At 43.8% G+C, this 22616-nt stretch overlaps 1 protein-coding gene across 1 annotated transcript in view; it reads right to left on the bottom strand.

Moving 5' to 3' along the window:
* LOC106587561 (leucine-rich repeat-containing protein 49) overlaps positions 1-22616 on the bottom strand; it is a 59088-nt gene that overhangs the window by 21255 nt on the left and 15217 nt on the right. The window contains exons 9-11 of the mRNA XM_014176066.2: positions 10581-10642; positions 6494-6641; positions 397-480 (exon numbers count right to left, since the gene is read on the bottom strand). Coding sequence (XP_014031541.1) covers positions 397-480; positions 6494-6641; positions 10581-10642 — 294 coding nt within the window. The remainder of the gene's footprint in view (positions 1-396; positions 481-6493; positions 6642-10580; positions 10643-22616) is intronic.

Genomic DNA, 22616 nt, shown 5'->3' with positions numbered 1-22616 from the left:
CAAACAGCATTGAGGGCCAAGGAGTTTGGTTATTGTCCAAATAAGCACTTTCCACAAATTACATCTGTATGGCTTATGTTGTTGACATGCATCCGGCAGAAAAGCTTATATAACACATTAAAAGCCACAAAATATTTGAAATATTTGGTTAATGACTGAAACTCTCACCAGCTAGTCTGCTCAGTCCGTATCACTGACCTGTGACATTATTTGGATTATATTTTATCATTGTGGAATTTTGTCTCTTATGTGACAATCTATCACCTAACATCAGTTTGATGTCAGAGCAGAAGAATATATTGGTCAGTCAACATGGCGAGATAGCTGCAATAGTAACAGTATAGTACAGTATGTTAAACACAAATATGGACAGTCAACACAAGGAAAGTCAGGTACCTTGTGCATGGCCTGCTTGTGACTCTCCCTCTTCTTCTCATCCTCCTTCCGGGCCGTGACGCAGGCCATACGTCTCTCCTCCTCCTGCAGAAAAGAGGGTCAATAACACAATCAGGGTGTCGCTCCATTCATGGACGAGACTGAATTATTCAACATGAGACAGAGGCACAGTCAGAATAATGTATTTTATGTCAGCTGCAGGTTTTCCCTCTGCAGGAAGGACCAGTTGGAGAGGCAGCATCTCCTGCTGCATCACAGGATTATCTGTCTGTCTGATATTCGGCTGCAGCCTCATCTGAACTGAGCCCAGCTGTTTGGGTGTGCCAGGCAGAGCTCCCGGCATGCAATGCACCAGCAGACACAATCTGAGAATGCCAGCTGAGCTCTAGGGGATGTTTAGCGCTGGCTACTCTGTGACGATTCGGCTGAGAAAGGATTCCTTGATATGGTTCACTCAAAATGCTGCCATGGCTCCAGAATCAAAGCACTATCTTTCATACCCTTTGCAAAATGTTTTTGCTATAAAAAAAGAAGGTCTTTTATCAAAAATACTTTGTAATAAAAAAGTTAAATCAGTATGTGAAATATTATTTTTGTATTTTATTAGGATCCCCATTAGCTGCTGCAAAAGCAGCAGCTACTCTTCCTGGGGTCCACACAAAACATGAAACATAATACAGAATGACATAATACAGAACATCAATAGACAAGAACAGTACAAGGACAGAGCTACATACATTTTTTTAAAGGCACACGTAAACTACAAATCAATGCATACACACAAACTATCTAGGTCAAATAGAGGAGAGGCGTTGTGCCGCGAGGTGTTGCTTTATCTGTTTTTTTAAACCGGGTTTGCTGTTTATTTGAGCAATATGAGATGGAAGGAAGTTCCATGCAATAAGGGCTCAAAACAGTTTGAGTAGAGGACCTTAAGTGCTGTCACAACTAGGCTATTTGTAATAGTATCAATAATGCATTGTCATCCTTTCCCACTAATTAGTAGACTAGAACATCAGGTGAAATAACGCTGAAGATCTTTGGTCAATAACACTGTTAATTTCCCCCTGAACAAACCCAGTCTGTTGTGTTGACACAGATATCCCACAAGGAGCAACGGTAACCGTTTCCTGGCATCTATTGATTCTATTCTCTGCTCAAAGCAAGAGGAGTTCAGCTCCTCCACATCTGCAGCAAGCTTTAACCCTTATTTTACTCATACATTATATCTGCCTGCCTTGGCACTGACAGCAAGTATGTTATATCTCAAACTATGTTACTACCAGTCAGTGCTCATCTGTGGAAAGTTGTGAAAATCAGATTGTGATTCTGATCTCAGGAGGACTTGCCCATCCTATTGGCTGCAGGGCCATTCCTCCATATTCTAAGGGCAAGGTGTATGTGTGGTACCTCAGGGTTCATGTAGCCTACAAGCTCAGACCTGGGTTTTGCCTGCCTGCTTAATAGCTTTCAAATGCATGAACCTCTGAACTAGAGGTCGACCGATTAATCGGAATGGCAGATTAATTAGGGCCGATTTCAAGTTTTCATAACAATCGGTAATCGGTATTTTTGGCCACCGATTTGCCGATTTTTTTCTTATTTATTTTTGTATTTTTGTATTTTCTTTTACACCTTTATTTAACTAGGCAAGTCAGATTAAGAACACATTCTTATTTTCAATGACGGCCTAGGAACGGGGGTTAACTGCCTTGTTCAGGGGGGATTCGGGGATTTGTTTCTGCAACCTTCCGGTTACTAGTCCAGTGCTCTAACCACCTGCCTTGCATTGCACTCCACGAGGAGCCTGCGTGGCAGGCTGACTACCTGTTACGCGAGGGCAGCAAGAAGCCAAGGTAAGTTGCTAGCTAGCATTAAACTTATCTTATAAAAAACTATCAATCTTAATCATCGAATCACAGCCTACTTCGACAAACGGGTGGTGATTTAACAAGCACATTTGCGAAAAAAGCACTGTCGTTGCACCAATGTACCTAACCATAAACATCAATGCCTTTCTTTAAAATCAATACACAAGTATATATTTTTAAACCTGCATATTTAGTTAATATTGCCTGCTAACATGAATGTGTCACTTCTCTTGCATTCCGTGCAAGCAGTCAGGGTATATATGTCACGTCCTGACCAGTAAAAGGGGTTGTTTGTTGTTATAGTTCGGTCAGGGCGTGGCAGGGGGTGTTTGTTTAGTGTGTTTCAGGGTTTTTTGGGGAAATGTTCTATGTTAGTCTATTTCTATGTCTGTGTCTGTTTGTTCTATTTCTATGCTTGGTTTGTTGGGTTGACCTTCAATTGGACACAGCTGTTCCTCGTTGCCTCTAATTGAAGGTCCTATTTAATGGGGGTGTTTGTTCATTGGGATTTGTGGGTGGTTGTTTCTCCATATAGTCATTTGTCCTTACGGGACTGTTTTTCGTCGTAGTTTTTGTTCAAGTGTTTTGTTTCGTTTCTTTAATAAATAAGATGATGAGCATACACATTCCCGCTGCGTTTTGGTCTACTCCATACGACGAACGTGACAGAACCACCCACCAACAACGGACCAAGCAGCGGAGGAAGGAGCAGCAGAGGTATCTGGAATCGTGGACATGGGAGGACATTTTGGACGGGGCAGGACCATGGCATCAGGCTGGGGAATACCGACGCCCTAAGGAGGAGCTGGAGGTAGCCAAGGCGGAGCGGCGCCGTTACGAGGCATTATACGCGCCGATTGGCAAGTGCGAGAGGCAGCCCCCAAAAATGTTTTTGGGGGGGGGGCACACGGGGAGTGTGGCTAGGTCAGGCAACAGACCTGAGCCAACTCCCCGTGCTTATTATGGGGAGCGTTTGGCGGGGAGAAGAGCGCCGGTCTATGCAGAAGTGCGCACGATCTCGCCCATGTGTACGCACAGTCCGGTGCGAGCGATACCAGCCCCCCGTAAGTGCCATGCTAGAGTGGGCATCCAGCCTGGGAGAAGTGCGCCGGCACAATACATCTGGCCACCAGTGCGTCTCCTGGGTCCAGGCTACCCTGCGCCTGCTCTACGCACGGCAGCCATCAGTACTCTGCACAGCCCAGTTCGCCCTGTGCCAGCACTCCGCCCATGCAGGGCTATTGTTACAACCCAGCCAGGACGGGTTGTGCAGGTTGTGCGCTCCAGACCTCCAGTGCTTATTCATGGCCCAGTGTATCCAGTTCCTGCTCCTCGCACTAGCCTTGAGGTGCGTGTCCCTAGTCTGGCGCCTCCAAAGCCAGCACCACGCACCAGGCCTCCAGTGCGTCAGCCCAGTCCAGTACGTCCTGTTCCTGCTCCTCGCACTAGCCCTGTGGTGCGCATCCCTAGTCTGGTACCTCCAGTACCAGCCCCACGCACCAGGCCTTTAGTGCGCAGTCCCCGTCTAGAGCTTCCAGCAACAGTGCCCCGTCTAGAGCTTCTGGCGACAGTGCACCGTCTAGTGCTTCCGGCAACGTCCTACAGTCCGGAACCGACAGAGACGGCCCACAGCCCGGAACCGACAGAGATGGCCCACAGTCCGGAACCAGCGCAGCCAGAGTCACCCCACAGTCCGGAACCGGCGCAGCCAGAGTCGCCCCACAGTCCGGAACCGGCGCAGCCAGAGTCGCCCCAATGTCCGGAACCGGCGCAGCCAGAGTCGCCCCAATGTCCGGAACCGGCGCAGCCAGAGTCGCCCCACAGTCCGGAACCGGCGCAGCCAGAGTCGCCCTACAGTCCGGAACCGGCGCAGCCAGAGTCGCCCTCCAGTCCGGAACCGGCGCAGCCAGAGTCACCCCACAGTCCGGAACCGGCGCAGCCAGAGTCGCCCCACAGTCCGGAACCGGCGCAGCCAGAGTCGCCCCAATGTCCGGAACCGGCGCAGCCAGAGTCGCCCCACAGTCCGGAACCGGCGCAGCCAGAGTCGCCCTACAGTCCGGAACCGGCGCAGCCAGAGTCGCCCTCCAGTCCGGAACCGGCGCAGCCAGAGTCGCCCTCCAGTCCGGAACTCCCATAGTCGCCCTCCAGTCCGGAGCTCCCATAGTCGCCCTCCAGTCCGGAGCTCCCAAGCGACGCGCCTCAGCCCGAGGTCTCCAGCGACGCACCTTAGCCCTGAGCCTTCAGCGGGGGTGGACAGGTTAGGTTGGGGACTAAGGCCGGAGCCTGAGCCACCTCCATAGTAGGAGGATTGGGGAGGGGGGGTGTAGCACAAGAACCGTCGGTGACGGTGGCCACTCTCCCTTCCCTCCCTTTAGTTTGGGATTATTTTGTTTTGGGGTTTATTTTTGTGTTTTTTGTTTGAGGTGCATCCGGGGGGGGGTACTGTCACGTCCTGACCAGTAAAAGGGGTTGTTTGTTGTTATAGTTCGGTCAGGGCGTGGCAGGGGGTGTTTGTTTAGTGTGTTTCGGGGTTTTTTGGGCAATGTTCTATGTTAGTCTATTTCTATGTCTGTGTCTGTTTGTTCTATTTCTATGCTTGGTTTGTTGGGTTGACCTTCAATTGGAGGCAGCTGTTCCTCATTGCCTCTAATTGAAGGTCCTATTTAATGGGGGTGTTTGTTCATTGGGATTTGTGGGTGGTTGTTTCTCCGTATAGTCATTTGTCCTTACGGGACTGTTTTTCGTCGTAGTTTTTGTTCAAGTGTTTTGTTTTGTTTCTTTAATAAATAAGAAGATGAGCATACACATTCCCGCTGCGTTTTGGTCTACTTCATACGACGAACGTGACAATATACAGCAGTTTGGGCCACCTGGCTCATTGTGAACTGTGTGAAGTCCATTTATTCCTAACAAAGGCCGTAATTAATTTGCCAGAATTGTACATAATTATGAGATAACAATGAAGGTTGTGCAATGTAACAGGAATATTTAGACTTAGGGATGCCACCCGTTAGATAAAATACCGAAAGGTTAAGTATTTCATTGAAATAATAAACGTTTCGTTTTCAAAATGATAGTCTCCGGATTCGACCATATTAATGACCAAAGGCTCGTATTTCTGTGTGTTATTATGTTAGAATTAAGTCTATGATTTGATATTTGATAGAGCAGTCTGACTGAGCGATTGTAGGCAGCAGCAGGCTCGTAAGCATTCATTCAAACAGCACCTTCATGCGTTTTGCCAGCAGCTCTTCGCAATTCTTCAAGCATTGCGCTGTTTATGACTTCAAGCCTATCAACCCCCGAGATTAGGCTGGTGTAACCCATGTGAAATGGCTAGCTAGTTAGCGGGTGCGCGCTAATAGCGTTTCAAACGTCTCTCGCTCTGAGACTTGGGAGTGGTTGTTCCCCTTGCTCTACATGGGTAACGCTGCTTCGAGGGTGGCTGTTGTCGATGTGTTCCTGGTTCGAGCCCAGGTAGGAGCGAGGAGAGGGACGGAAGCTATACTGTTACACTGGCAATACTAAAGTGCCTATAAGAACATCCAATAGTCAAAGGTATATGAAATACAAATCGTATAGAGAGAAATAGTCCTAGAATTCCTATAATAACTACAACCTAAAACTTCTTACCTGGGAATATTGAAGACTCATATTCAAAGGAACCACCAGCTTTCATATGTTCTCATGTTCTGAGCAAGGAACTTAAACATTAGCTTTTTTACATGGCACATATTGCACTTTTACTTTCTTCTCCAACACTTTGTTTTTGCATTATTTAAACCAAATTGAACATGTTTCATTATTTATTTGAGGCTAAATTGATTTTATTGATGTATTATATTAAGTTAAAATAAGTGTTCATTCAGTATTGTTGTAATTGTCATTATTACAAATAAATAAATAAATAATGTTAAAAAATAGGACGATTAATCGGTATCGGCTTTTTTTGGTCCTCCAATAATCGGTGTTGAAAAATCATAATCGGTCGACCTCTACTCTGAACTCAAGTGTCTCGTATGTATTGTGAATACAATGACATCATGTTTGACAGGCAAGGATTCTGTAAAGTGTTGCTTTACAGAATCCTTGCAGTATTTACAAGCCAATGTGTTGTTATGCCTTGCATAACTACTGAAAATACACACAAAAACACAACCACAGCCATGCAAACTCAACCACATGCAAGAATACAGACACACACACACACCGAGCGTATGTCTTACCGTGACACGTTTCATGTCCAGCTGTCTGAGTTGAAGCACACAGCGCAGGACGGCCTGCTTGTACCATGTCTCCAGGGCTACTGGGTTCCCATCCAGGGTGAGCTCAGAAAGGGAGCACGACTCTCCCAGGCAGGCTAGCTCATCAAAACTACACACAGAGTGAGAAAACACACACCACACAGGTCATTAACAACTATGGGACAAATACAACAGGTGTAGACTTTACCGTAAAATGCTTACTTACAAGCACTTAACCAACAATGCAGTTTTAAGAAAATAGAGTTAAGAAAATATTTATTAAATAAACTAAAGTAAAAAAATTTTTTAAGTAACACAATAAAATAACAATAATGTGGCTATATATACACGGGGTACTGGTACCGAGTCAATGTGCAGGGGTACAGGTTAGTCAAGTTAATTTGTACATGTAGGTAGGGGTAAAGTGACTATGCATGAATAATAAACAGCGAGTAGCAGCAGTGTACAAACAAAAGGAGGGGGGGTGTCAAGCAAATAGTCCGGGTGGCCATTTAATGAATTGTTCAGCAGTCTTATGGCTTGGGGGTAGAAGCTGTTAAGGAGCCTTTTGGACCTAGACTTGGCGCTCCAGTACCGCTTGCTGTGCAGTAGCAGAGAGAACAGTCTATGACTTGGGTGACTGGAGTCTTTGACAATTTTTGGGGCTTTCCTCAGACATTTTTGGGGCTGCTGAGTGGCACAGCAGTCTAAGGCACTGCATCTCAGTGCTTGAGGCGTCACTGCAGACACCCTGGTTCGAATCTAGGCTGTATCACAACCGGCTGTGATTGGGAGTCCCATAGGGCGGCGCACAATTGGCCCAGTGTCGTCCGTGTTTGGCCGGTGTAGGCCGCCATACCAGGCGCTGATGCAACTATATGTTAATATAATGAGTAATTCACTTAGAAAAGCTCCCCCAACCTCCATTTTTGTTGAATTAACCTTATAATCCATAGGTCGACACTACCATCAGGGAACAGGGCCCGTATACACAATGAGTCTCAGATTAGGAATGCTGATCTAGGATCAGGTCCCCCTAGTCCATATAATCTTATTAAGGCAAAATGGATCCAATATTAGCTCTCCTACCCTAAGACCCTTTTTGATTACCCAGGGCCCAGAACTCAACAAAACGAAAACATGGAAACGTGCTAATTGGGCCTGGGACTGGCAGTGGAAGAGGGCATTGAAAGCAACAGACATGGCCTGGGCCTGGGTGAACAGTTTTAGATGGGAAGAGAACAACTAGGCTAAACAGGGTGGTAGGTAGCCAAGCTAACTAGGGTGGCAGGTGAACTAGCGGTTAGGAGCGTTGGGCCAATGAACGAATGGTCGCTGGTTCAAATCCTCGAGCTGACTAGGTGAAAATAATCGGTCAATGTGCCCTTGAGCAAGACACCTAATCCTAATTGCTCCTGTAAATCACTCTGAATAAGAACATCTGCTCAATGACAAAAATGGAAATGTAATGTAAACAGTACAGTTGGTTCACCACAAATGTGAATATAAATAGTGGGGTTCTGAGCGGCCTAATTTGTGATAATGATCGCTTCAACCAAAGGCTTTGCTGAGCCTGGGATGGCTTCTTCCTCAGCTACAGCTATGCAGACGTCAAATAAAGGCACATGTTATCCACCAGGACTTCACTGTGCGATGATAATAGTAGCCTACATTTCTCAGATGATTTAAATCAAAAGGCTCTGACAGAGGATCAAATGCAAACCAGATTAGACTAGATGTTGTATTTTGCCATCATTATAGATTTACAGTTGAAGTCGGAAGTTTACATACACCTTAGCCAAATACATTTAACCTCAGTTTTTCAGAATTCCTGACATTTAATCCTAGTAAAAATTCCCTTCTTAGGTCAGTTAGGATCACCACTTTACTTTACGAATGTGGAATTTCAGAATAATAGTAGAGAGAATTATTTATTTCAGCTTTAATTTAATTTCTTTCACATTCACAGTGGGTCAGAAGTTTACATACACTCAATTAGTATTTGGTAGCATTGCCTTTAAATTGCTTAACTTGGGTCAAATGTTTTGGGTAGCCTTCCACAAGCTTCCCACAATAAGTTGGGTGAATTTTGGCCCATTCCTCCTGACAGAGCTGGTGTAACTGAGTCAGGTTTGTAGGCCTCCTTGCTCACACACGCTTTTTTCAGTTCTGCCCACAAATGTTCTATATGATTGAGGTCATGGCTTTGTGATGGCCACGACAATAGCTTGACTTTGTTGTCCTTAAGCCATTTTGCCACAACTTTGGAAGTATGCTTGGGGTCATTGTCCATTTGGAAGACCCATTTGCAACCAAGCTTTAACTTCCTGACTGATGTCTTGAGATGTTGCTTCAATATATCCACATAATTTCCCTTCCTCATGATGCCATCTATTTTGTGAAGTGCACCAGTCCCACCTGCAGCAAAGCACCCCCACAACATGATGCTGCCACCCCCGTGCTTCACGGTTGGGATGGTGTTCTTCGGCTTGCAAGCGTCCCCCTTTTTCCTCCAAACATAACGATGGTCATTATGGCCAAACAGTTCTATTTTTGTTTCATCAGACCAGAGGACATTTCTCCAAAAAGTACCATCTTTGTCCCCATGTGCAGTTGCAAACCGTAGTCTGGCTTTTTTATGGTGGTTTTGGAGCAGTGGCTTCTTCCTTGCTGAGCGGCCTTTCAGGTTATGTCGATATAGGACTTGTTTTACTGTGGATATAGATACTTTTGTACCTGCTTCCTCCAGCATCTTCACAAAGTTCTTTGCTGTTGTTCTGGGATTGATTTGCACTTTTCGCACCAAAGTAAGTTAATCTCTAGGAGACAGAACGCGTCTCCTTCCTGAGCGGTATGACGGCTGCGTGGTCCCATGGTGTTTATACTTGCGTTCTGTTGTTTGTACAGATGAACGTGGTACCTTCAGGCGTTTGGAAATTGCTCCCAAGGATGAACCAGACTTGTGGAGGTCTACAATTTTTTTCTGAGGTCTTGGCTGATTTCTTTTGATTTTCCCATGATGTCAAGCAAAGAGGCACTGAGTTTGAAGGTAGCCTTGAAATACATCCACATGGACACCTCCAATTGACTCAAATTATGTCAATTAGCCTATCTGAAATGTCTAAAATCATGACATCATTTTCTGGAATTTTCCAACCTGTTTAAAGGCACAGTCAACGTAGTGTATGTAAACTTCTGACCCATTGGAATTGTGATACAGTGAGTTATAAGTGAAATAATCTGTCTGTAAACAATTGTTGGAAAAATGACTTGTGTCATGCACAAAGTAGATGTCCTAACCGACTTGCCAAAACTATAGTTTGTTAACAAGAAATTTGTGGAGTGGTTGAAAAACAAGTTTTAATGACTCCAACCTAACTGTATGTAAACTTCCGACTTCAACTAAGCTTTATGTTTGGGCAAGGCAGGGTTTAAATTATTTATTTACTGCCTAAAACAGAGTGGGCTTGCAAGAGCTGCCATGAGAAATTAATCACATCAGGAGTCAACTGTGGCCCTCTGGACTGGCAACACTGTCTTATTAAATCAGGATTTCACAGGACCGTTTTCACAGGCAGAGACAGTGCTACTTCAGCATTCAGCCTCTGTCCTCCTGACTGAACTCAATGACAAGTCCACTGTTTATATAAGGCTAAGGGAGGCAAAAGGCAAAGCCACAAACCACACAAGGAAAAAAGAACAGGGGTTTGAAAACACTCTCTCCACAGTAACAAAACAGACCTTCCATTCATGAGACACGCTGACATACGATCTCTTAGCAACCCAGCAGTACAGTAGTTTGTTAGTCACTGGGGTAGGGAGAGACTGCCCACCCCAGCAGTACAGTAGGTTATTAGCCACTGGGGAAGGGAGAGACTGCCCACCTCAGCAGTCATTCAGTGTGTGCTCAGACAGAGAGAGAGAGAGCAGGCAGTATGGGTCCTCCTCTGCAGCAGAGGCCAGGCCCAGCCCTGAGCTATAGGGAGCTGCATGGGAGGGGAACCTGCCAGTACTGAGATCTGTGGAGAGGAGGGGGTTAAGCAGTAGCAGTAGTAGAAGCAGATCTTACCTGGTGATGCTGTTGCAGCTGAGAAAGAGGCGCTGGAGGCAGGGCAGCTGGTCCACCTCTGTCTAGACAAAGAGAGGGAGAGAAAGAGGGGGATGAAGAGAGGAGAGGGGGCTCTAGAGGGGTTTGAGTTGAGGTAGCAGTGGGGCACTGCACAGTCACAGCGCGGCTCAGACCTTCCCATCCCTCTCCATTCCCTCAGTCACCTTGCAGCTCCCAGCACCGGCATACAGCATACAGCCCCATCCGCCCTGCGCGCGCAGGCACACTGCCGCGGCTGCACAGGGAGGGGAGGGGCAGAGCAAGGAGAAGGGGAGGGAGAGGAGAGGAGAGTGCGCTAATGCAGAGATCCCCTGCTGCAGGAGCTTGCTCACACACTCCGCTTATAGAGAGAGAAAGAGAGAAAGAAAGAGGGGGCTACTGGCACACAGACACACACACAGACACACACAGAGACACACACAGAGACACACACAGAGACACACACAGAGACACACACAGAGACACACACAGAGACACTGCCCAGCAGCAGCAGAAGAACAAAGGGAAGGCGACAGCAATATGGGCAAATTATGAATTCAACAGGAATAGATTAAAGTCTCCAGTGGTGCCGATGTCATGGAATCTGTTTCATCATCAGGCTGTTTCAGGATCAATGGAGGAGAGAGTCTGAGGGAGGATGGGAGGATGTGAGGAGGACCAGCAGGCTGGCTGGCTGATGAGGACACAGAGGCACAGGCAATGTCACAGCCAGCAACAGGAGAGTAGGACAGGGGGATGGCAGTGGGGATGACGTGTTCAGCCTCGTAGGGCAGGGCAACCTCATTAGCTGCAACTTTAGAAGCCTTCTATGAGGATGAATGACATGCGCTGGGATGCGTGTGCGTGTGGACACTGCCATGAGGGACTTAAAGCACTGCGTCAGCCCATACAGACTCCACCAGCACTGCCTGTATCTCTGCCTCTCATCAGACAACAAGAGCTTAACCTAGCAGTCATCCACATAAACTCCCTCTACACTACCACAATACTCATCCACATAAACTCCCTCTACACTACCACAATACTCATCCACATAAACTCCCTCTACACTACCACAATACTCATCCACATAAACTCCCTCTACACTACCACAATTCTCATCCACATAAACTCCCTCTACACTACCACAATTCTCATCCACATAAACTCCCTCTACACTACCACAATACTCATCCACATAAACTCCCTCTACACTGCCACAATAATCATCCACACACGCTCACTTGCATGCACACCCCCATCCCCCCATTCTAACAACCCAAATGCCCACCTGCCAGATTAGCCTAATGGAGGCACTCCTTTCATCTGTGTGGGTTAAAGACGTGATGCCCAGTTATGGTGTATTCCCTCTGATCAGTCTACTACACCTGGTCATCTACTACAGCTCTCACTATGCCGAGGGCCAACTGGTCAGCCACTAGACTAGAGCACAACATTTACTGTGTAATGGCCATGCTGACCTCTAAAGCCATATCCATGCTCTCTGTTACATGAATCAGATCTGTGGGGCTTGGCCATTTAGTTTAGTTTATTAATTCAACCATTTAAAAAACAAGCACACACAAAACTTGAAAAAGCCATACATGCACATGAGTAAAATCATGGAGGATAACACACAATAAAGTCTGGGACTTATTTCCATTGTGGTCCTCTTGAAACAAGATGGCTAGGCAAGCTCAAACACAGTTAAACACAGTATGGCATTGAGATAATAAAACATAAAAACAAAGAAGAATAACACCTATCTCATCATTGCAGTTACTGTCACGACTTCTGCCGAAGTCGATTCCTCTCCTTGTTCGGGTGGTGCTCGGCGGTCGACGTCACCGGTCTTCTAGCCATCATTGATCCATTTTACATTTTCCATTGGTTTTGTCTTGTCTTCCTACACAACTGGTTCCAATCCCATTCATTACATGTTGTGTATTTAACCCTCTGTTTCCCCTCATGTCCTTGTCAGAGATTGTTTGTTTGTTATGTTCGTGTATTATGTATTGGTGTGCGACGGGTTCTTGTACCCACTTTTATTTATCTTGTATTTTTGATTATGGAGTTTTGTCAAGTCTATTAAACGACTCCATTTATACCAAGTTCGATTCTCCTGCGCCTGACTTCCCTGCCACCAACACACACAACATTACAGTTACATCGTAGGGTACATTCATATGGGCACAGAAGACCTTTCAATGCGGGGAAAACTCAGGAAATGTAATAAACACATACATGTGAGCAACAGGGGGCTCTGGGTTAGCCTGGTGCCGACTCACCTGGGGTGACACGATAGTGCCCTGCCTGCTGCCTCGACTCCCTGAGGAACCTCCCCAGCACCGACCAGCAGTGTGCCCTCTGTGGCCACAGATGGTGCAGGGAATGGCCCCTCCTCCGGTCGCCCTAAGCGCAGCACCTCCCAGCTCCATGGGCGTCGGAGCGGAGGTGCTGGGGGATGGAACTGACAGGGCCCGATCTGGACATCCGCGGGCAGCCAGCAGGTTGTCCAGCCGGATGGACAGATCCACCAGCTGGTCCAACGTGAGGGTGGTGTCTCGGCAGGCCAACTTCCGACGAACGTCCTCGCGCAGACTGCAACGGTAGTGATCGATCAGGGGACTGTCGTTCCATCCCGCGCTGGAGGCCAGGGTCCGGAAGTCCAAAGCGAAATCCTGCACGCTCCTCGTCCCCTGCCTCAGGTAGAACAGACGTTCACCCGCCACTCGACCATCAGGCGGGTGGTCGAAAACTGCCCGAAAGCGGCAGGTGAACTCTGCGTAATGGTCCAACGCCGCGTCTCCTTCACTCCATACAGCGTTGGCCCACTCCAGGGCTTTGCCTGAGAGGCAGGAGATGTGGGCGGACACGCTCTCACGTCCCGAAGGAGCCGGGTGGACGATCGCCAGGTAGAGCTCCAGCTGAAGTAGGAACCCCTGGCATCCGGCAGCCGTCCCATCATACTCCCTCGGGAGCGCGAGCCGAATCTCGCTGGGACCGGGTGAAGGAGGGGTGGACAGTGGGGCCTGCTGTAGTGGGGCTGGTGGAGGCGCTGGACGACCTCCTCCTCTCTCCCAACAATCCATCGTCTGCAGCACGCGATCCATGGTGGTGCCCAGACGTTGCAACATGGTCATGTGCTGCTGGACGCGCTCCTCTACCGCCACAGGGAGGGCGTCTGCTCCTGCCGACTCCATTCGGTGGTGAGGAATTCTGTAAAGCATCTCTGTGTAGCTGGAGATGAGTCAGGCGCAGGACAGCAGATATGAGTAATGAAAGCAATTTTACTCAAATATATCACAATACACGTCATATAAATACATGGCCACAAATACGGACCGCAATACAACAAACAATTACTGACAAACAAACATGGGGGAACAGAGGGTTAAATAATGAACAAGTAATTGGGGGATTGAAACCAGGTGTGTAAGACAAAGACAAAACAAAGAGGAAAATGAAAAGTGGATCGGCGATGGCTAGAAGGCGGGTGACGTCGACTGCCGAACACCGCCCGAACAAGGAGAGGGACCGACTTCGGCGGAAGTCGTGACACATACACCCTGTACCATGGAATCGGTTCATCAAAAATCTCTTCCCAACTATTTTGCAATCTGTATGGCACAGTTGTCAACATCCTGGTCCTCAAATGAAACTGGTATGCTTTCCTATTTGTTATTTTTATTCCTCTGCCAGTTTTGATCCTTTATATTGGGCAGACAGACCAGTTCCCAAGCTCCTCCTGCTGCCACCTGCCTCCTCCATTTTTGGGGTAATGCTGAAATCAATTGGTTGTACTCTTGGATTGAGCAGACCTTCCCATACAATTCTGATAACTTCATGAAGGACATAACTCTACCATTCCAATTTACGATATCATTTAAGAACAAAATACCCTTTTCAAACATCTTTCCCATAAAAACAGGTATTTTATGAAACAACACATTTGAGTTCAGCTATAATATTTGTTGTAATATTTGTTCGATCTTTTCAGGGGGATGAAATTGAAATTGTAGCCAGCTCTGCAATGCTTGTTTGAAAAAGAGAGATACTTTGAAAAAAGTATAATTTTCAATTCATTGAAAATGAGACATGGCAATCTACACAAAGGAAAAAAGGCAATTTTTAGACAATGGATGTGCTTTTTTTAGTAATCTACTTGAGAACCATTTAGGGTTCAAGTAACACTTTTGAATAAGTGAAGCTTTTAGAGAGAGGTTTAGCACTTTTATATTTAATAATCTCAACCCACCCAATTCATATTCATTATATAGAAAGGAACATTTTATTTTGTCTGGTTTAGCATCCCAGATAAAATTATATTTTTTTGCTCATATGATTTGAAAAATTAATCATCAGGAGTAGGCAGTGCCATAAGTAAGTGAGAAAACTGAGATATGACTAAGGAGTTAATCAGGGCAAGTTTTCCATAAATAGACAGGTATTTACCTCTCCATGGTTGCAGGATTTTCTATTGAAATTCATTGTGAAGAGCTTATTTATATATTTTGTGATATGAATACCAAGTATGTCTACTTCATCATCAGCTCATTTTATATGTAAACTGCAGGGTAATGTAAAAGTTGTAATTTTTAAAGATCCAATACGTAAAATTGTACACTTATCATAATTAGGTTTTAGTCCAGAGAGTACAAAAAAAGTTATCTAGATCTTCAATGAGACATTGCAGGGATCTAGCTTGCGGACTTAATATAAAACTTGAGTCATCGGCATACATGGACACCTTTGTTTTTAAGCCTTGGATTTCTAATCCTCTAATGTTGTTATTGGATCTGATTTTAATAGCTAGCATTTCGACGGCCATAGCGAATAGATATGGTGACAGCGGACACCCTTGATTAACTCCTCTTGACCATTCAAAACTCTCTGAGAAGTGGCCATTATTTACTATTTTACACCTGGGGTTGCTGTACATTATTTTTACCCATTTTATAAGAGAATTACCGAAATTGAAAAAATACAGGTATTTATAAATAAAATCCAGCCGGCCTTTTCAAAATCCGCTATAAATACCAGGCCTGGCTTCTTAGATGTTTCATGATGTTCTATTATTTCTAGTAGTTGTCGTATATTATCTCCAATGTATTGTCCATGTAAAAAACCTGTCTTATCAGGATGAACAATACCTGGTAAAACTCTTTTAATTCTGAGTGCTATGCATTTCGCTAGTATTTTTGCATCACAACATTGAAATGTAAGGGGCCTCCAGTTTTTTAGATAGACTGAGTCTTTATATTTGCCATCTGGGTCTGGTTTTAATAATAGAGAAATCAGACCTTCCGGCTGAGTAACTGACAGACTACCATTTCTATAGGAGTAGTTAAAACAATCTAACAATGGAGCTTTTAGTATATAAAAACAGGCTTGATATACCTCTACCGGTATGCCGTCAAGCCCTGGGTTTTTTCCAGACTGAAAGGATTTAATAGCTTCAGAAAGTTCTTCCTCGGTAATTTGGCCTTCGCACTGATCTTTCTGTACATTTGTTAATTTCCCATTCAGTGGGAGAGGATGAGACGGAAAAGAGAACATCTGCCTAAAATAATTAGCTTCCTCTTTTAAAATATAATTTGGAGAATCATAGATGACTCCGTCATCAGTAACGAGTGTCTGCAAATTCTTTTTGTTAGCGTTCCTGTATTGGAGATTCAGGTAGAATTTTGGGGATTTTTCTCCATATTCCACCCAGTTTGCTTTATTTTTGTAATAGATTACATTAGATTCTTGAATAAGTTCCTCAAGTTCTTTTTGTTTTTCCTCTAACTTATTTTGCATCTCTGTAGTATACTTTTTATTTTTATCTACCTTTACTATCAATTCATGGATTTCCCTTGTTAGTCTTGTCTCTTTAGCCAGAAACTCCTTTTTTTGTTATTATTGATGAATATTAAATTGAATGACCTCTGAAGGTACATTTAAAGGTATCCCAAACAATAAGGGGATTTGCTGAACCTACAGTTGAAGTCGGAAGTTTACATACACCTTAGCCAAATACATTTAAACTCCGTTTTTCAGAATTCCTGACATTTAATCCTAGTAAAAAAATCCCTGTCTTAGGTCAGTTAGGATCACCACTTTACTTTAATTAAGAATGTGAAATGTCAGAATAATAGTAGAGAGAATGATGTGTTTCAGCTTTTATTTCTTTCATCATATTCCCAGTGTGTCAGAAGTTTACATACACTCAATTAGTATTTGGTAGCATTGGCTTTAAATTGTTTAACTTGGGTTTTGGGTAGCCTTCCACAAGCTTCCCACAATAAATTGGGAGAATTTTGGCCCATTCCTCCTGACAGAGCTGGTGTAACTGAGTCAGGTTTGTAGGCCTCCTTGCTCGCACACGCTTTTTCAGTTCTGCCCACAAATGTTCTATGGGATTGAGGTCAGGGCTTTGTGATGGCCACTCCAATACCTTTAAGGTTGGGATGTTGTTCTTCTTCTTGCAAGCCTCCCCCTATTTCCTCCAAACATAACCATGGTCATTATGGCCAAACAGTTATATTTTTGTTTCATTGACCAGAGGACATTTCTCCAAAAAGTACCATCTTTGTCCCCATGTGCAGTTGCAAACCGTAGTCTGGCTTTTTTATGGTGGTTTTGGAGCAGTGGCTTCTTCCTTGCTGAGCGGTCTTTCAGATTATGTTGATATAGGACTCGTTTTACTGCGGATATAGATACTTTTGTACCTGTTTCCTCCAGCATCTTAACAGGGTTCTTTTCTGTTGTTCTGGGATTGATTTTCACTTTTCGCACCAAAGTACGTTCATCTCTAGGAGACAGAAGGCGTCTCCTTCCTGAGCGGTATGACGGCTGCGTGGTCACATGGTGTTTATACTTGCGTACTGTTGTTTGCACAGATGAACATGGTACCTTCAGGCTTTTGTAAATTGCTCTCAAGGATGAACCAGACTTGTGGAGGTCTACAATTTTTTTATGAGGTCTTGGCTGATTCTTTTTGATTTTCCCATGATGTCAAGCAAAAAGGCACTGAGTTTGAAGGTAGGTCTTAAAATACATCCACATGGACACCTCCAAATGACTCAAATGATGTCAATTAGCCTATCAGAAGCTTCTAAAGCCATAACATGATTTTCTGGAATTTTCCAAGCTGTTTAAAGGCACAGTCAACTTAGTGTATGTAAACTTCTGACCCAACAGAATAGTGATACAGTGATTCACTGTATATAATACTGTATATAATTCACTGTATATATAAGTGAAATAATCTGTCTGTAAACAATTGTTGGAAAAATTACTTGTGTCATGCACAAAGTAGATGTCCTAACCGACTTGCCAAAACTATAGCGGTTAACAATACATTTTGTAGAGTGGTTGAAAAACGAGTTTTAATGACTCCAACCTAAGTGTATGTAAACTTCCGACTTCCAACTGTATATTAAACTGTAAAAATTAAGTTCTAAATGATTTTGTCTTAGTTAAAAATAAGTTGACCCCAGTCCTTTTTCCACGCAAGTTCATCTAAGGATGTAGAGTGAGTTTCTTGTAAACAGTATGTTACATTCCTTTTCTTTTAGCCATGTAAAGACTGATCTTTTTTCTACAATCTGTTAAACCGTTACAATTTTAACTGGCTATACTTATTTCACCCCTTACCATAACTAGATACTATTCTCAGTCTAAATCGACCATAATTAGTGCTTGTAAAGTTACTGCCATCAGAGGTATTATGACGGTCAAAACTAGAGCTTTCAAATGTCTGATATTTAGAATTCAAGAAATAGGTTCTCGCAATATTTGTTTTATTCCCTTGCCTGTTTTCCTGTGAGCCAATGCCACAGATGTTAGAAAATTGAGACAAGATATTATGTGTGTAGTAAATCTGAGTAGGTTGACGTGTATGATATTGGATGTGATTTAGTGAGAGTGTGTACAATGTCTGAATAAGAGTAAGACTATAATGTGTGATATCCAAATAAAAAATAACTCAGCCAATTTGCTTGGTTGAGTGTCTATGTGTGTAACATGAAGTGCATATAGCCTTAATATTCATGATGATAATTGTAATCCATCTCGTATCACCGTCATAGTTGCATCATAATTACCTTTAACATCATTGAAAAACACAACCCAGCATTTTCATAGCAATTGACGTTTCACATGATCATGAAAGAGACCTTGCATTACTCTAGAGACGGCTTCACTACAGTACAAATGTATTCCATACAATATGTTATTATTCCCCAATGCCCATATTCTGATATCTTCCCCTTGCTGTTGTAAACATATATAAACTTGTAGACAAATACATAAAAAAGATAGACAAATAATAAACACATTCAATTATAAAACAGTTCTCGACAATAGAGAGAGGGAGAGAAAAGAAAAGCGAGAAAGAGAGTGAGAGAAGAGAGCGAGATCAGATGTGTGTATGTATGTATGTATAAGTCCGTATGTGTAAGCGAGCATGTAATTGAGTATGTGTGTGTGTTCATATCCCCTTCATAATGTTCAGATATTTTTACAGTTCCTATACTTTCTTTTTTTCGTAACCTGAAGTCCCTGTAGAATTTAGTACAGCCATGGTGTTATGAAGCTGTCTCGGAATAGCTGTCCATCCATAAAGAGTTTGTCCACAATAAGAAAGGCACACTTACCCTTCTCCCTTTGTTGCCTTTGTACCAGATACAGTCTCTTACGATGTTCGTTTATCTCCCTTAGAAATTGGTCATTGAGACCGAATTTGGTCCCTTTAAGCTCCCTTCCCCTGCTTTTGATCAGCTCCTTTTGTTGGTAGTGTTCAAATTTTGCGATGATCAGTCGGGGACACTTGCTCTTGTCGCTCTGAGCTCCAAGTCTGTGTACTCGGTGGAAAGCCACCTTGTTTAGTCTCTATAGGAAGTTTCAAGGCGGATTGCATGAATTCTCTGATCGCGCCCTCTGGATTATTGGATGTGTCCTCAGGAATCCCAGAAAAAAATAGATTTTCACGCATGCTACGACTTTGTCTAGTAGCGACTCCATAATTTCCCTGAGTAGACAATCCATGCTGGAATCGTGGATTTTTACCTTGGCTGTGAGTGCCTTGTTTTCTCCTTGGAACATGAGAACTCCAAACTCCCCCTCAGCCCTGCTAGCTCCTCACACAACTTTTCCAGTGTTGCATGGATTCCAGCCAGAGCACTAGCCTCTACTTAAAATTGTTCGTGTCTGTAGATTAATCTGTTTTTCTTTTTTTTGTCGGGTTAAAGTTCTTTTGTGAGGTAGTTGGATCTTTCCATGATGGAGTATGTTGTTCCTCCATAGCGTAAAGCTGTTGGTACTAGTCGATTTCCCTTCGGGTCTCCTTAGTATCAAGGTTGGCTCTTTACTGTAACCAGTTGTTTTACGAAACGATAACAATGAATCTTTCCCATGATGACGACAGGTGTCTTTAGTACAGCCAGCTAGCACTCGCAGAATCCACACAAAAAAATGGAACACAAACATGCAGTCCCAGCCGAAAGGTTAACCACATCATGGAATCCTTAGCAACAAAACTTTTGTTCTGATTAAAATCGATTTAATGAAACAATTTTAATATTAACAACACACCGAGTGTAGACAGTACAATGTTCTGTTGCGCACTCTGATCAAACAGTTTTTAACTTTGTTTTTCAGAGCTGCCCAGAGAGGACATCATTTTTATGGGCAGAGACAACTCATTCCACTCTGAGGTTCCAGTATACAAGAAAGTACCTTTCCCAGCATTACTCCTGAACCTGTATAAGCGCACATTAGCAACACCTGATCTGGTGCTGTGATTGTGTGCATCCCTAACATGGGAAAAGTAATCAATTAGATATCTGGGTGCAGAACCATAAATACTCCTGTAAACCAAACCCAGTCTAATCTAGCCTCAACAGGCAGACAGGTTAGTTCCTGAATGCAGCTCCTGCATATGTGAGTACGTGGACTGACCTTCAATACTATCCTGATCCGCTTATTCTGGGCTATCTGGAGCTTCTCCCTCATAAGCTTAGATAAGCCCCCAAACCAGGAATTAGTAGCATAGTCAAAACTGTCCTTATCAAGCAGCTTGGACTTTCTAGCCAAAAACGTAGTACTGGCATTAACCTTCCCTAGCACTTTAGTGGCCATGCTCACACCTCCCAAGCTTCCATCCCAGGTAGCTAACAGAGGTTTTAGTAGTCAGGACCTCACCCCCTAACTCCACTCTGATTTCAGAGGACCTGCACAATTTAGGTCTGGACCCAAAAATAATTTCCTCAGTTTTACCTAACAGCTTATTATCTCCAAGCCATTTGCTAATACTAGTAAGTGCTGTGCTAAGTGTCATGACTGTCCTGATCAGGTCAGGTTACAGGAGACCACAACCCTACAGATTATCTCTCACCCCCAACAAAGGAGGAGAGATCTAGGGGTATGAAGATGTGGGGTTTTTATGACCCCTCACGCCCATGGTAAATCTTAGGCAACAGACAAAATTCCTTTGTCCTCTCACTATGGAGAACCAGCCTCAGAACATTAAACATGCAATAAAGGGACTTTGGAACAATGGTTTCCGTCAGCCACAATGGTGGTCATGACGATAGATGGAATATGAAAATTAATGTCATTTTTGTCTGGTTATTAAAAGGTTAAAGGACGATGTTATTACGGAAACATTGTAACTTTAAGAGTTTTCCTAATATATGCTTGATGTTTATACATTGTACATTGTGTGGAAAATGTTCAAATCAAAGAGAATGTTTTGGTAAAGATGAAATGTGATGTTAGTTGTCTAAAATAGGATTGGAGTTAAATCTAGACCTTGCCTCAACTTGGTACGCCCAGAAAATTGACCTAAAGGCGGTTACGCCCACTTCTGACCCGAGGGTATAAGACATGTGAGTTAAGAATTAACATATCAGACTAAGTGACCCGTGCTGCAGCTAAGGTCTAAAAAGTCAACAAACCCAAAACGCAACACAAGGTTGAAGACAAAGAAATCTTTTTTCTACCCATGCTATGGATGAGTAGCTGTGTCTAAGCGGGTGAATTCAAGCCTGATCACCCGGTCTCCACTCCCCATCGAATCGTGGTATCTAAACTGTTTCCATTCCTACGCTGTAAGCTCTGAGCTACAGAGCTGTCTGTCCTCAGAAGAACCCTTTCAGGGCAAGGGCGAGGAATCAGAAAACTAAGCCAAAAGGACACTGACATCGTGAGGACAACCAGAGAGTTGCACCAGAGAAGAGCGTCATTGAGAAGCCTAAACGGTCCACACGGAGACCTTCAACACGTAATTACATCATTATATTGTAACCCATAAGAGCGGCAGTTCGGGGCAAGGTTAGGGTTAAAATAAGCATAGCTGACAAATGCACCCAAATGTATGTTTCTCTCGTGTACTTTCTCTTTTTCTCTCTTTTTGAAATCCCCATTTTGGGTAACACGCTTCATATATACTAAGTTCTAATCAATAGCCTAGACTGTGTTTTTGTGTATGTGTATCTTTTATTATCATTTTAGCTTTCTAGTAAATAAATAATCAACTAAAATTGGTGTGGTACGAACTCATTGGTGGGACCCGGGTTTGTGCAGATTCCCGGATTATGCGACGTTCAGAATGAGACTGTAGAGGAAATTGATTAATTAGTGACTGTTGTAAAATCGATATTCTGATATTCTTTGAGTTAATTTGGGAAATAGAAACTCAATAAAACTAATTTTCCCATGGTGCCCCAGGTTTATGAGGTAATAATTGCCTGATTAATTTAATCACGCAATTATAAACCGTTAATCATTCGATGAGCAGCAGTCGTCACATTAACTAATACAACGTCACGACATAAGTATGCTCTCCAACATTGTTTTACTTTGTGAGACAACAGAAGTGTAGAGTCATCTGCATAAAGGAAAAGACAGCAAGAGCAAGCATCTTTTATATCGTTTATATACAGTAAAAACAGTAGAGGACCAAGCACGCTCCCCTGCGGAACGCCACAACTTATTGATTTTGCCTGAGACAGTGAACCATTAACCTCTACT

Source organism: Salmo salar, chromosome ssa26, assembly GCF_905237065.1.
Source record: "Salmo salar chromosome ssa26, Ssal_v3.1, whole genome shotgun sequence".
In the NCBI taxonomy this organism is placed as follows: domain Eukaryota; kingdom Metazoa; phylum Chordata; class Actinopteri; order Salmoniformes; family Salmonidae; genus Salmo; species Salmo salar.
This window is presented reverse-complemented; position numbering and strand designations above follow the sequence as displayed.